The 15,296-nt window shown below is 49.4% G+C and overlaps 1 protein-coding gene across 1 annotated transcript in view; it reads left to right on the top strand.

Annotated features, from left to right (window-relative positions):
• The window catches only part of sdk (sidekick cell adhesion molecule), a 70,954-nt gene that overhangs the window by 41,759 nt on the left and 13,899 nt on the right, over positions 1 to 15,296 (top strand). Inside the window, exons 21-28 of the mRNA XM_089541115.1 lie at positions 49 to 328; positions 1,491 to 1,948; positions 4,440 to 4,617; positions 6,569 to 6,639; positions 8,673 to 8,913; positions 9,565 to 9,680; positions 11,529 to 11,709; positions 13,331 to 13,468. Coding sequence (XP_089397241.1) covers positions 49 to 328; positions 1,491 to 1,948; positions 4,440 to 4,617; positions 6,569 to 6,639; positions 8,673 to 8,913; positions 9,565 to 9,680; positions 11,529 to 11,709; positions 13,331 to 13,468 — 1,663 coding nt within the window. The remainder of the gene's footprint in view (positions 1 to 48; positions 329 to 1,490; positions 1,949 to 4,439; positions 4,618 to 6,568; positions 6,640 to 8,672; positions 8,914 to 9,564; positions 9,681 to 11,528; positions 11,710 to 13,330; positions 13,469 to 15,296) is intronic.

Genomic DNA, 15,296 nt, shown 5'->3' with positions numbered 1-15,296 from the left:
GAACTATTGTGGGGCGCCTTGTCAGTGCTTGTGGGTTCCGTCGTGCAGGTGACGGCGAAGGCCACCTCGTCGACCACCGTGGTGGTGTCGTGGGGCAGTGTGCCCAGGGCCCACCGCAGCGGTGTCCTGGAGGGGTACCGGGTGGTGTACCAGGCAGCTCGAGAAACGGCGCCCACCCGCAAGCACATTGAGAGCAACGCCACCTTCACGACCACCCTGACGGAGCTGCGCAAGTACACCGTGTACACGGTTCAGGTGCTAGCTTACACACGTGTGGGGGACGGGGCCCTCAGCGTACCACCCGTCACGGTGACCACCTTCGAGGACGGTGAGTGTCATTCCTGGCCAATCACATTCATTCTGGTGCTGTCGTGATGGAAAAATACCAGCAGCAAACATACAGAGCAAATTGCTCCAACCTAAAGGACACACATGGGATAAGGCTGACAAGACATGAACGAAGTTTAAAGCTTGTGCATGTCTCATCAGCCTCGTCCCTTGTGTGTCTTTTATATTTGTGCAATGCATTCTAAATGGAAGCCATAGACCAACTAGACAAGGAAGAAGTACTTCTATGGTGAGTTGCATTGAAGATGAGAAGAAATATGCAGTAGTAAAAGCCCATTAATTTGGGCTTCAGCGGATCACAAGAAATGTTCGAGTCATCAAAGAAACTGAATTATTGAATGGCCCCTAAAGAACTGCCATGAAACCATTGACATCACAGTAAGTTAATTAAGTCTGGGCAGTTGGTCACCTGCTTTTGAGGTGAGAACTGTTCAGCAGCGGCTATTTTTCACGGCTCGGTCGAAGCACTGCTGTGTGCTCACTGCTGCGGGTTTAAGTGTTGCCTCTGTGTGTTATCTGTGTGAACATCATAGCCGTGCTCACGTCTCTTCATAAGGAGGGGCCAAAGTTCATGGTAGCGCCCGTTCATGTCTTCTTGGCATCAAGGATATGTATGTTAAAAATGTGCACCCCCCCCCCTTCCCCATGTCTATTGGGGGCCACGCCTCCTTTGCTCCCCCTGTGCGCATGCCTATTCACCGATCGCCTATTGTTGAAATACCTCAACAACTTCTTTCAGATTTCGTATTAATGAATTTTGCAATTGTTCATTCAATTTTTTTTTGTGGACTTGTGCAATGGTTCCTTGTGAGCTCTTCCTGATGTGTTTGGCTTATTGCTACTGGCTCACTCTAGAGCTCGAATAATATTTCCATCACTTCTTGTTTATTCTTTGCATTCCATCAGTGCTTGTGAACTTCTCTGTGGTGATCTGCCACTTATGTATCTGTTTGTTTTGTTTGGTGTGTCTGATACGCATGCGTCTTCTGGTGACCTAGGTTGGCCGTTTCTCGATTAAACTTCAGTTGTTAGTCCAGCGTTGTCCTGTGTTCTTCTTCTCCTCGTGTCTCGTTCTTTCGCTGGTGAAGTTATGTCTGCATAATACAAACTGTGCTTTTCCCTTGTGCCCGCTCTCCATCCAGTTCCGGGACCACCGTCGAACGTCTCCTTCCCAGACGTGACCACCACAACGGCGCGCATCATATGGGATGTTCCACACGAGCCAAATGGCGAAATCCTGGGCTACCGGATTTCTTTTTGGCGCCGTTCTTCCATGGATGCTGCTGCCGAGGACTCTGAGCTGGAGGCGGACGCCGATGGGGGCCGGGTGTCTCGGGAGGTGTCGGCCATGGACCGCACCCTGAAGGCCTTTGACCTTCAGCCACACTCGTACTACGAGTTCTCGGTGAGCGCCCGCACCCAGGAAGGCTGGGGCATGGAGGCCCGGGCGCTGGTGCTGACGACGGCGAGTCGAGAGAAGCCGCAGGCACCGTCACGGCCGCTGGTGAGCCCGTCACAGGTGCAGGCCAGGCACGTGACGCTGAGCTGGACGCCGGGCCGCGATGGGTTTGCTCCCCTGCGGTGCTACCTGCTGCAGCAGGTGAGGCAGCTGCATCTTTTTTTATGGGGTGCAGTCTTTGCTCACTAGGTGGCCGCAGGCAACTGTGTGCAGCCCCCCAGTTTAGTAGGACCTTAATGATGCGAATCTTGCGAGATCAGGAAAGATATTCACATCATCCAAGATGAGCAAAATTCATATGCAGAAGCACGGGAAATGCATCCACGCAGATCTGTTTACAGCTGATAAGATTATTTTCAGGCTGCTTGCCTCTGGTCACTGCTTTTCGTACGTACCGCATGCCACTCCTCACTCATGACATTGGTAGTGAGTAAGCCACTGTGCACTGTTCATGGCTTGTGCTGAACGACCAATGGTAGCAGCGCCGGCATTTGTAGTAGGCAATGTGTGGTAGAACTGCATGAATAGCAACTTGCTTATTAGGAATGAGGGCGGTGATACAGTAAAACCCCGTTAATACGTAGTTGGCGGGAACGCGGGAATAGTACGCACTATCCGGTAGTACACCTTAACCAACTAATAAACATTTGCCATTATTCACGCCCCAAAAGAGAAGAAATTCAGGCACAGTAAATATCCAACAAATACACGTACGTACGTGCACTTTATTCTTGTGCCGCCGACCAGAAATCGGTCATCTTCAGTTGCCGCCGTGGCGGCCGTGCGGCGACAACAGCAGTCTCAAAATTGGAGAGACTGGGGGCAAGCTTTTCCATGAGGCCCATCTTCTCGGCGAACGCCCTCATTACCGCCAATGCTTGCGAAGCTTCCGCTACAGTGGGGCTAAAATCTTCGGTTGGCAATTCGTCGCCGCTATCCTCATTCTCAGCGTCTTCCTCACCGCCTTGGGGTGGTGCAACTGCGGCGACAATCTCGCTGTCCGACCAGCCTGGAGTGGTTGCAACGTCGCTGTCGACCTCACAGAACATTTCGAAGTTCACAGCCTCCGCACCACCCTGTCGTTCCAACACCTCCGTTAGTAGGGTGTCGCAGTCATCGGCGGGATCGCAGACTTCGAAATCGCTTGCGCTTGCTATGAATTTTGCGCGGAAAATTCTTCCACTTCCGGAAAAGCTGATCCCCTCAAGCGGCACCTCTTCATATTCGATAGGGCCCCGCTTTTCAACTTCTCCCGAGCATTCCAAATGCCGCAGACCGTTGTTAACGGCAAGTCCCACGCACGCGCTTGTGCACTTTTCGTAGTTCCATTTTCAATTGAACGAATAATGTCCAACTTCTCCTTAACTGTTAGCACGCGATACTTCGGTCGCGTAGGCTTCGGCATGGTGCCCACCGTTCGCGTGCACACGGAACAAAGACGCGCTTCGCCTAACTGCAACACATCCACAACACGTCACGCGCGCAGCGAGGTTTCCTCGAGGTGTAGCGAGATCACATGACATGGGTAGAGTGGGGGGGTGACGGTGATGGTTACTGCGATAGGGCTGGCGACGATGCATTCGCGCGCAAGAACGCAGAAGCGGCCGACGCCTCTCGGGCTCCCCATTGACATGGACATCGCCGCGCTCGTCGGGACATGGCCGAAATGGCCGCAGTGTTGAATCGCCAGCGGTTTGCACGTTGACAATGCTCTTTGGAAAGGCGGAAAACGTTTTGCGTAATAGCATGGCGCCAGCCAAACCGCGACGGCAAGTACGCATTAAGCGGTAGGCAGTTCATGGGCTACTATGTTTTAAGCGGTCAGCCAATACATTGGTTTCAATGGTGGCTACGCCGGGGAATTCACACAACTACATTTTAACCACAACTACTTGGTAAGCGGGTACGTATTAATGAGGTTTTACTGTACTCTCAAAAGATGCGTTAGGGCAATGCGACTGTATCAGATACAACGAACAACCTTGGCGGCCTAACTTGTTTAGAACGAACAAGGAGGCTCCGTAAATGCTTCCAGGAAGCTTCCGGTTGAACTTCCGGTAAGCGCAGAGATTGAAGAGTGTCTCCGAGTCCCCTTGACGCCCGCCTCACCCCACCCCCCCTTGTTTCAGGAAAGAATGTGGGTACACAAAAGTTTAATAAAAAAGGCAAGACACTGTGGACAAAATGGCAGTCCCATGTGCTGCCATTACATACCCAGACATTCTGGACAAGCGCACTCTAGAACAGGAAATTGTATATTGTAACGTACTTGCTGACGAAGGGGGGCTTTATTAGCAGGCACGAAAGGGAAGGCCAGGCAAGCTGGGGCAACAACAGCGACAGACTCCACACGGCGCGAGCCCTACTTCGTCGTCGTCGCTCTACTTCGTATGCGCCACCTGGCAAGACTAGGTGGCATTATGAATGCAGTTTTTGCATATGTCGTAAGATTCCTCTATAACATTCAATATGCCCGCAGGTCTTGCCTAGGCAAGCTTGCATTTTTTTGCTACTTTTTTTTGCTCATCTGTGAGGCCTAGCTGTATTTGTTGCATTGAGCTGTTGAGTAATGCTAAAGTGGAAGTTTGAGTAGAGGAATCAGCTGATGAAATGAATTTTGCTTGTGTGGTAGATTGAGGGCACGGGACCCTGGAGAGAGCTGCCCCAAAAGCTGGACCCCAGTGCCACGACTTACACGGTGTCTGGGCTGAAGCCGGCCACCCGGTACCTGTTCCGGCTGAGAGCTGTCAACGACCTCGGCTTCAGCCCCTGGAGCGAGGAATCTAACGAGACCTGGACGCTGCCTGCAGGTCAGTCCGTCTCCTCCGCCTTGTAGCCAGCAACAACCTCAACCTCAACTCATGTGCCTAGAGAGATGAACTGCCTTCTAGTGCAAGCACTCTGAAACTGCAGCTTTGATTTTACAGTAGAATCTTGATGGTATGAACCTCACGTGGTGGTGAAAAATATTTGTTACATTTTGTTTTCCTATTTATTTATTTATTTGTTTATTTATTCAGGTTGCCTCACAGGCTCCAAGCGTTGGAATATTGTGTGAGGGGGGGATTACATAAATAGGGGTAATAACAGGAGCATGAATGACATGATTGTACAATGATGACATGATTGTACAATGCTGATTGACTGTTAGTACTCATTAAACAGCAAGAACATCATTACACAGTGCTAACTGACTGTTAGTACTCATCATAAAACAATAAGAACATCATTATACAATTGTCTCTCTATTTTGTTTCCCTACTTCTTCTGCAACAATTTTTAGAAAATGAGCAACGAAGAATAGTTACACACTGGCTTCAAGCCGTGCATTTGTACACACTTTTTCTTCACGTTGGTACCAAACATTCTAACTGGGCAAGCCCTGGCTGTTGAAAATGTGTTGACGTCAGACTTTGTGGGGAAGCTCCATGTAATACAGTTGAACCTGCATATCGAACTCGCAAAAAGATACCTACGAGTTCTATATAACATGTAATTTGATATGAAAGTAGCAGTTGGGAATTTTTTGTTTCATCTTTATTGCTTTTGAGAAAACACATTTTTCAATGTTAGCGATGGACTCCGAGCAGCTGAGACCGCAGCCTTCTATCAACATGCAATAGCGACGAACCATGCTGGTCGCACGAGTCACGTCGAAGCATGTGGGCACAGGTTCTCTCAAGTCCTCATCACAATTTGCATCAGTGGTGTCCTAGTTATCCGAGACGTTGGCAATGACGTCTGTGTCCGCAAGCTTTCCCACTGTCTCAGCATCGTCGTCCAAGAGACAATGTCACCTGTGGCTGCCCCATAAAAATAGAATTGGCAAATTTGGACAGCTGGTTCCACAAATCATCCAATACTTGCGATGGCTTCATCGGCTTACCAGACGAAGAATTTGTTCCGTCTTCTCCAGGAAAGCACAGACCAAAATGTAAGAAGCAGATCTGATGATGCAGAAGATGATGAACCCTCCTGAGTGAAAAAAACACTGTGCTAGTGTTAGGCCGCTCGGCTGCCGAGCCGAAGTTCCCAGGTTTGAACCCGGCCACGACGGCCACGACGGCCACACTTCGATGGTGGTGAAACACAAAAGGCGCCTGTGTATTGTGCGATGTCAGTGCACCTTAAAGGTCCCCAGGTGGTCGAAACTATTCCGGAGCCCTCCACTACGGCACCTCTTCCTTCCTTTCTTCTCTCACTCCCTCCTTTATCCCTTCGCATATGGTGCAGTGTCCACTGAGATGTGAGGCAGATACTTCATTTCCTGCAGACCAGTAATATTTTACCAAGATGCGATCATGTGGTGGGATACACCCCATGACCAAGTTTGTTTTATATCATTTTCAGTGCCAAGTTAACATGATAGATCCTCATTTCTTCGATATTACAGAGCCCAACTCTTACAATCTGAAGGAAGATATTGATACGAGGTGGCAAGCCAAGGAGCAAAACGACATGATGACGAATGAAATATGATTTTTAATGGTTGCGAGCCTAGCGCGTACGCTCTGTCCTGCGCCACTTGGTCATCTGCTTCATAACAATATTTTCTTTCCTGTCACAATGTCGTGACGCATTTTGGTCAGTTGGCAGTCCTTTCAATTGATTGTTCATGAAACAGTTACTTGCAGTTGTTTGTTGCTGGTAGTGCACCAAGTATTGCAGATGCTTGTCTTGCTTTCAGCTGGGCTTTGCGCAGCATGGTATTGAATGGCATTTTGTTTGTTCATTGACTTTTTCGTTTTTTACTCGTTTCAGCCCCGGAATTGGCACCAACAAATGTCGTCGTGACGCCGTACACCACCACATCAATCACCGTCGTCTGGAAGGTAATGTGTATTCTCAACCCAGAAAAGCAGGTGCTGGTCGGACCAGATGTTTTTAGGGGACGTTTTGTACATGGTCTCTTTTTCTTGGTCATTGGGATAAAAACAAACATCATAGAGCTGGGGTAGATTGCTCATGGGATGCTTTTGGCTTGTTAGCAGCCTGGTGGAGCAAACTGATGGGGCACTAACCAAAGAGTAACTTGACAGTGGAAGATTTTGCCATGTTTGTCTCTCTCTCTTCTTGTGCATGTGCTTCGTTTCTTTGGAAGCTGTGGTAATTCTTTCATTGTGGTGGTTGTTCCTCTAATAGCATTCAAAAGGCTAGACGCGGTAGTCACCTTCTACCACCTGTGTGCCAGCCCTAGCAATCAGAGCTGTGTCCCCGAACCTGCGGTGCGAACAGTCGCCACCGTGGTGGGTTCGGGCCAGAGGGGACTAGCACTGGTCTTCTACTCAAAGGAACATTGATACCTCTTGTGGGGTTTAAAATGGGAGAGATAAACACGTTCTCCCCCCGCTTAACCGCGGCTGACCCAGTTCAAAACCACGCGGACCCCACCCCGTGGTCGCGTATGCTACCAAGCGCACGGCGACCATGGCGGGCCTTGCTCTGTGGGAACAAAGGAACGACACACTGGCTGACACAAATACGACATTTATTGCTATAACAACAATAATGCCAGCTAGCAACAAAATACACTGAGGAATCGAGGATGTCCGACTCACCAGCACGGTTACAAGCGGACGTTCGCCCACGCTAGGGCAAAGGGATAAGCTCCGAGGCCAGACGGGACGGGGTGGCGGAGCAAGTTCCGACCACGAGGCGCCCGTCGACGAAGAGCGGAGCCGCGAGCTAAACGTCCGCTCGCTATCCCGGTCCCAGGGAGAAGAGACCCCGTCGCTGCCTGCGAGTGCGCAGCAAAACAGCATTCGTGGCGCTGGTGTCGCTGCGACGCGAGCGCCCTCCCCTGTTAGTTAAACACAACTAAGGGGAGTGCGTTGCGGGGAAGCTAACCACAGGGAACTAGTGCGTTGTGGGAAAGCGAACGCAGGGGACGAAGGCGTCCCCACACTCTTTAGCAGGTTCCTCAGTGTTCTGCCCTGTTCCTCAGTGTTCCTCCCGAGGAGTTTCCTGCTGAACAGAGGCTAGGTAGTTTCAGCAGCCGCTTCCCGCTGTACTATGTGCTGCAGCAATGCAGACTCAGGCCCAAGGATTTAGCAGCACTTGCAACCGAATGGGAGGCCACGAAGCATCAGGCATAAGCAAAAGTCGATGGAGCAACAGAGGCCTTGACTAGCAGTTCAGGGGGAATCCACTTGGGCATAGTTGCGCAGTCTGATGTCGCTGAAACTTGCAATACAGGCTACATTTGTTACACAGCGAGAGCCGATAGTGGGAGCCCACTCTGAGTCTGTAACTGAAGCTCATTATAATTGGCTTGGCTTGGCTTGCCTTAGTGCCCAAGCAGTCTGCCATGAAGCCAACGCAAGCCAAATGCAGAGAGAGAGAGAAGAAAGGGGAACAAGTTGAAAAGAAAAACTAGAAGGGAGAGAAAAAGGAGGGACGCTGTCATGTAGAGAGCAGTGAGCATGATGGCTTTCGCTGAATGTTTCACCTAAGATATAGTCTAGTTTAGCCAGTCGCTTTTTTTTTTTATTGCGAAAGCAATACTAGTTGCACTTTCAGCCCGTCGCATAGCGAGGCTGGTAGCTACCAAATTAGCATATTGGATTGGATTGGATTTTATTGGATTGGATTTGATTGAATTAGACTGGATTGGATTGTATAACCGATGCATCACCACAAGTCTAACCACAAGCACCACCACCAGCTACACTACCAGCTGTACCATGGCGTAGGTACGGACATTGCTTTCGCAATTACCGGGCTTAACCAAGCTAAGCCACAGCCATTTTTTTTTGTGTGTGCTGTGAAACTGTGGAAGCTGTGTGAAAGTGACAGGTGGTTGGGTGAGATAGCCGAGTGTCTCTATGGTGGTGTAATCCGCTCGCCCTGTGTTGTGCAACAACAGGGCCTTCCGGATGAGGCCTGGAATGGAGACCAGCGACACCCCGGCTACCGCGTGGAGGCCTGCCCCGTGGGTGCGCCCCCGCAGGACTGCCGTGCCCGGTCCCTGGAGGGCCTCGAAGGTGGTCCCCTCACCCTGGAGGGGCTGCAGCGAGACCGCATCTACGAGGTGCGCGTCATCGCCTACAACAGCCAGGGGGATGGGCCACCCACTCGGCCCGTCTCGGTCTACGTGGGCGAAGCTGGTGAGTAGGTCACTTTCTCTTGGGAGTGTTAGCTGTTCTTAGCTCTTTCCCTGACTTTACAGTGCCTGCTACTGCACCGGTAGTGGCACAGCATGTTTGTGTTTTGCTGAGCCTGCTGGTGGTTAACCCGCCGAACTTGGCAGCGAACTTGGCAGTCAGTTGTACTGAAAATTTCAGTGTGCTAGTCATGCATTTTAAAAATTTAGGGCTACTACATGTATTTTGTGCCACAAATTTTACCATGCAAACTTAGCAGTTAATTATAATTAAAGGAGCCTAGTGAAGCAGCACAAGAAACTGAGCCAACAAAAACCAGTGCATGGGTCACATGGTAGCATCGATAATGCGAGAAGGGCAGTGGTCGCTGGCGTCACCTCTCCAGCTCAGATTATGCCACTGTACTTGGGAGGGGTCTCCTAAAATATCCAGGTGTCATTGTCCTGGAGGATTAATTCCTCTCCTCATTGTAAGCTGGCACCAGATTCGTGACTGGGTTTTGTGAAGATGCTACTTTCTTAAAGGGAAAACTGTCTGTATCCATATCTGAACTGTTTGAAAAAAGTCAGTTTTCTTCAAATTTCTAAGGACTCGAACCAAAACACTGATATTCGCACAGCCTAAATGCATGAACTACTTCCTTCCTGCATACAGTTCCAACTGGCAGTCCACGGCAGGTGCACCTGGAGTCTCCAAGCTCGACCGAAGTCACTGTTTCCTGGGAACCACCACCTGAATCAGAGCGCAATGGTGAACTGCTTGGATACAAGGTAAGACCCCCACATTGCTGCGTGTGGTGATGTTGCGTCCCTTGAAGTGCTTGTTTGGTTAACACATAGTTGCTCTCATTTTTGGTGATATGATGGCTGGAAGGCCTAAGTTCTCTGAAAGAAACTTGCACATCTCAGACTGCAGAGTTTTCTGGAATCGCATTTCCTGTGTTATTTTGCTGGACTGGCAGAGTGCAGTGAACGCATTTGGCCCTCCTCAGTGCGGATATCTGGATAATTTGAACTGGTGGCGCGCTCCCGGCCAGCGCCCATGTAAGTCTATGGCATTGGACCCGTGCTGATTTGGACGCAGTGAGTCTTGTACCGGTTAATTTGAACAGACTCCCAAAGGGAGGTCACATCCATGGATGACCGGCACTTGGCAGTGGTGGTCGAAATAGCCCAACTCAAACCTGATTTTGCATGCTGTAGAATTGCCTGTGCAGCACTGACAGGCACACAACAGCAGGCATGATGAAAAATGGACAGCCTCAAATCCGATGGTAGTTGTACTGCTTGGTTTCAGTTTCGCTTTTCTGAACTCCGTGGCGGCCTGCGGCGATGGCGGCTATCTGCTGCGCATAAACCAGCCAGCGGAGCCCAGCTGCCTGCCATTTCGGACGCTGCCAAGTGCCGCTTCACGTTTCCCTCAGTTCTACCCGCATGGTTCTGTCATTCACCCATTGCGCTGCCATGATTGCACTCGTGTCACCTGCCGTTCACTCTTTGGTGAAGCCTCCTCACAAGCGATGCAGCCGGGATGAAAGAAGGCATGAAACTTGGAACATAATTGTGGCCTGACTGACGCATTCCCCGGAGATTATCAGAGGTTGCTCTCATGGTACCTACCGCTTGCCTGAGGAAGTGACCGCCAGTGCGAATGAGCTGGGTAAACGGTGCGCTGTTTGAATTTTTTATGCATACGAATTAACAGCTCTTTTTTTTTTAATGCATGATGCCTTGTGTGTCTTGCCGGGAATGGGCACCGGCACGGAGTGCGTACTACCTGCTGCTCGTCCGAAGCTACCTTGGAGCCCGCAAATAGTCTGGCTCCACGAATAGGTCAACATCCGCAAATTCGGATGGTCATTTTTCTGAAGAAAGGTCAACTGATGTTTGACGGTGCTGAAAGTAATCGGGATGCCAGTAACCTTCTAACGTTGGCACACAACTCAAGGAAACGGCACAGACCGGCTTTGTGTGCTGTCAACCTGCCGCAGGCACTAAGCAAGAATGTTCATTTCATGGGTTGGGAGGTATGTTGATGCCAGCAGTTCCGCTAGAAGCTGCCTTCACCATGGCCGCGCTTGAGAGGAATGACAAGTGCTCACATCGCTGCTAATAGCCCAGCTGTGCCCTGACAAAGTGTCGCAAGCATGTTACTTTGAATATCCACGGCTGTGTTGCCGCGAAGCACATCTTCTCTTCTACAGGTACGTGCTTCTGTGGTCCACTAGCCGTGCCATGGACTGGTCTTTGAAGCTGGAAGTACTGAGGTTGAGTAGCCTCGCATATCAAGCATCAGCATCGCTCTGCAGCGCTGCCTTACGGCCAAGGGGCCGTCGCTTCGCTGGTTTGAGCCGAAATTGAGATTAAGCATTCCTGTACAGCACCCAAGATTTTCAAATTAACTGGGCTGGTGCATGCCACCACTTCTAATTGTCCGGTCAAATTTACTCCAGAGATTTCGGAAGAGCAGAAATTCTCAAGTTATCCGGCATTTCAAATTAACTGAGATTGAATTACATTGAGGTTGTATTTCATAAGTTTCTTCTTGCAAAGATCATCAAGACGCCTTTAGACTAGCGGGTCCAGCATTGACGGCCACCATTTCTTCCTGTGTCGCAGATCTTCTACAAGGCCGAGGGCGACGCAGAAGAAGTGATGGAAGCGGTGCCGGCGACTCCCACCGCGTACACCATCACGGACCTGCGGCGTTTCACCAACTACTCGGTGCAGCTTCTGGCCTTCAACCCTGCCGGTGACGGTCCCCGGTCTCAGCTGCTGCAGGTCCACACCCAGGCTGACTGTGAGTGATGGGCTCCTTTGATGGGCTCTTGGGGAAGGGGGGCAGGTGATATGGTGTTAATGCAAGACCACCAATGTGGGCCTTCTTTTGTGTGAACAAAAAAATGTGACCTGCACTGGCACTGACACTTAATGGCCGCCGGAAATGTTCCACAGATGGGAAGTACTAGGGCATTTGACTCACTAGCAGGGTTATGAACATGTTTTCATGCATGCCAGGGATTGGGGGTGCTCTTGAGGTCAGATGCAACAGGCTGACGAAAAGCCACTCATCACTGTCTTGTGTCAAGCCATTGAGGCTGAACCAGAAATGTCCCAAAAAACCTGTTCTCCTGCCAGTGCCTGCTGGTAACGGGCAACGTAACCACTGATAACACAACCAAGGAAAGGAGGGCCAAGTACAGAAGCTGAACTTTGGGGACGCAATTCATGTAAAGCGGCTATAGCGGATGGTTGGTTTGCACATGGTATTTGATTGCACATGGTATTTGTGGTAGCGTGCGACCACAGAGACACTGCACAACGGTAGATGGGACCTATAATGAAAAACGATGCTCTGTTTTTGTGGTTGTCATTTTTTGTCCCCTTAAAGGTACACTGAAGAGGAATCTGAACTCGTCTTTTTGCCGCGGGAACTCAATCTGCACGTTCTGAGCATTCTTAGAAACTTCGATTTATTGCCCTGTGTGGCTGATTTTCCTAATTAAATCGAATTAACGTCCGGCTCCCGCCTTTTTTTTTTAATTCTCCCTCGTACGGTGGGCGGAGTCGACCAACGCGTGGAGTGCCTTTCAGCCAGTCCCGCGGCGGCTTGCCGCTCTGCCATCGGCGGAGTAATACGTAGTAGTCTGTAGAAGCAAATAGTCCGCGCGTGTTTTTATTTCTGCGGGCTTATTTTGCAGCTATATTATCTGCGAATGAAACTGTTTATTCCTGGAAACCTAAAAAACAAAATAAAGCGAAAGCAAAGCCTCCACGGAGCTGGCTGCAAGGCACGCCACGCGTTGGACGACTCCGCCCACCGTACGAGGGAGAATTAAAAAAAAAAGGCGGGAGCCGGACGTTAATTCATTTAATTAGGAAAATCGGCCACACAGGGCAATAAATCGAAGTTTCTAAGAATGCTCGGTACGTGCAGATTGAGTTCCCGCGGTGAAAAGACGAGTTCAGATTCCTCTTCAGTGCACCTTTAAAATGTAGTGACTCGGTCGTCAGCATACTAATTGAGCATCGTGCTTTAAGCAATGTGACTGTTTCAGTGTGGCCACTGAGAGCAACTCAACTCCAACTCTGAGAACGAAAATTACAGGAACACGTTATTTTGGCTGGTTACTACACCAACTTCTTGTTATGCATGGCGACTTTCTTCTGCAGCTTTTCATAGTGCATCATTTGTTGTTCAAGTTTCTCTGTCATCGTGGTGCGGGTGATGAGTTCATCCTTTGAATTTAAAATTTCTTGGCGGAACGAAATGAGCACCTTGACTGCTGCACTGAATTGATGCAGCCGTGATTGCAAGAGGCCAAGTTGTTTGCTTGCTCCAAAGCAGTGAAATTGCTCGGGAGCCTGTTCAACTATGCAGTCAATTGTTTGCTGAACTGCGTTTCGTTTGATTTGTGCAGTACCGGGGCCACCGGGACCATTGGTCTTCACGGACATCACGATGAATTCCCTGAATGTCAGCTGGAGTCCTCCGAAGGAACCCAACGGTGTCATCACGGGCTACTTAGTCAACTATGAGACAGCTGATCTGGATGTGGGTGAGTCTCCGATGTGTGCTTTTGTGCAAGGAATTAAAAGAAAAAAAACACGCATGCCTTCTGTCCAGACAAGTTTGATCGCGTTGTTTTTTTTTTTCAGGGTGCTAACTAGAGAGCATAAATGCTCCATTGTGAAAGCATATCTTTCTATTGTTATTATCTATTTTTTGCCTTTTTCTGCATAAATCGGCTATTTTTCATAGACGTGCATTTCTCAGGACATTAATTAGTTATCTTCATTGTTTTGGGCTGTTGGTGGTTTAGTTTTGAATGCCGGTTAGTGTTGAAAAGTGCTTGATAATGCATGTCACCTTGTAGCATGCCAGTACACTGCTGTTGGGGAATGCATAGAGGGAAGGGGCCAATACTGAGTCAAGCATTTATTGCCTTAATGTCTTAAGGCAACCATTGTTGTCTGAATGAAATACTTTGACATGAAGCACAGCTTGCTCGTTTGCATGTGCAGGCTCTCCATTGCTGAAATATTGGCACTTAGCAGCTCTGGTGAAATTGAGTTTCTGGGGCTCAGCATTTGTTAGTCGAATATCATCATTTTGCAATACAGTGAAACCTTGTTGAAACGCTCCGTAAATGTATGGAGGGAAAAAGAAAAAGTTTTTTCTGCGAAGATGTATGATCTAAACCACCTGATTTAAAAAATTTAACTCTTGAATGCAGTACACTTTGTTAACTGGCACTGTCACCTCATAAAAATGTCATTAGGCTTTCTTGTTGCAACACCCGAGCAGCTTCTTTTCTAGTGCTCGCGCAGAATTCAGTCCGCATTTGCATTTTATTCAGTGTCGAATTATTCAATCCGCGGATGGCAATGGCAAAAGCAGCCCGGATCTCTTTCGATTTTTTTTTTTTTGGAAGCTTCGCCTTCTTACATTAGTGCACTGCAGGTAAGCTACTGCAGCGAATGACTGCCGCTGCGTTCTTGTTCTACATGTGGCTTTCCCCAGACTCGGCTTGCTCGCATGCAAGCGCATGGTTGTAATTCTCCAATGCTTCGTTCCCTAGCCCTTAGGCACTGCGAAGCATAAGCCGTGTTTCTCCTCTGGAACGGCCAGCAGGTAAGTTAGTGCAGTTTACTTTTCGATGGTCATCCCCTTTGCACTTATGCACTGCAGAGAAACCATAATGGCAGGTAACTGACGCTGCATTTCAGCTCTCATGTGTGTCTTGGTTTGGCCCACTTGAATGTTTGCACGTGAGCGTTTGGTTGCTGATCGGCCTCGGCATTGGCCTCAGTATGACTGGCGGAGTGGATGAGGAGCAAATCAGCAGATGAAAGTATGGCAGGAGGGAAGACAGCACGAAGAGGAAAGTGATGGAGGAGGGTACAGGGAAATCAGTGGCTTTTGGCAGGCTTCAAAACTCTGCTGTGAAACGTGGCTCCCGCTGCTGAAGCAGAGGCCAAGCACCGCCATCATTCGGCTCTGCGTGTTCCGTGTGCGGTCACCTATCGTTCAAATACCTCGACAACTGCTCTCAAATTTCTCATTACCGAGGATCATAGGTGGGCCATCTAGGTCACGTCACATTGTGATGTCATCACCACCTGCCCACCGGGGCACATGGATGCTAAATTAATGATAGTCGTTAATGGAGTAAAATTTTTTTCATGTTGTCAAAACGAAGCACTGGGGTTCTCTGTATTTGACTTTGACAGTGATAGCTGTGACTGTGACTTGTGGCCAAGGCATCAGCAACCCCTCACTGGGGCCATTGCCAGTGAGATCAAAGTGGTGGTGAATTTTTTCTTCATAAATATCACTGCTGTACAAGAGGAGTGGTTGTAAGTGACCACAGCTCTGTCATGTTG

Source organism: Amblyomma mixtum, chromosome 4 (genome assembly GCF_055824585.1).
Source record: "Amblyomma mixtum isolate Tamu chromosome 4, ASM5582458v1, whole genome shotgun sequence".
Taxonomy (NCBI): domain Eukaryota; kingdom Metazoa; phylum Arthropoda; class Arachnida; order Ixodida; family Ixodidae; genus Amblyomma; species Amblyomma mixtum.
This window is presented reverse-complemented; position numbering and strand designations above follow the sequence as displayed.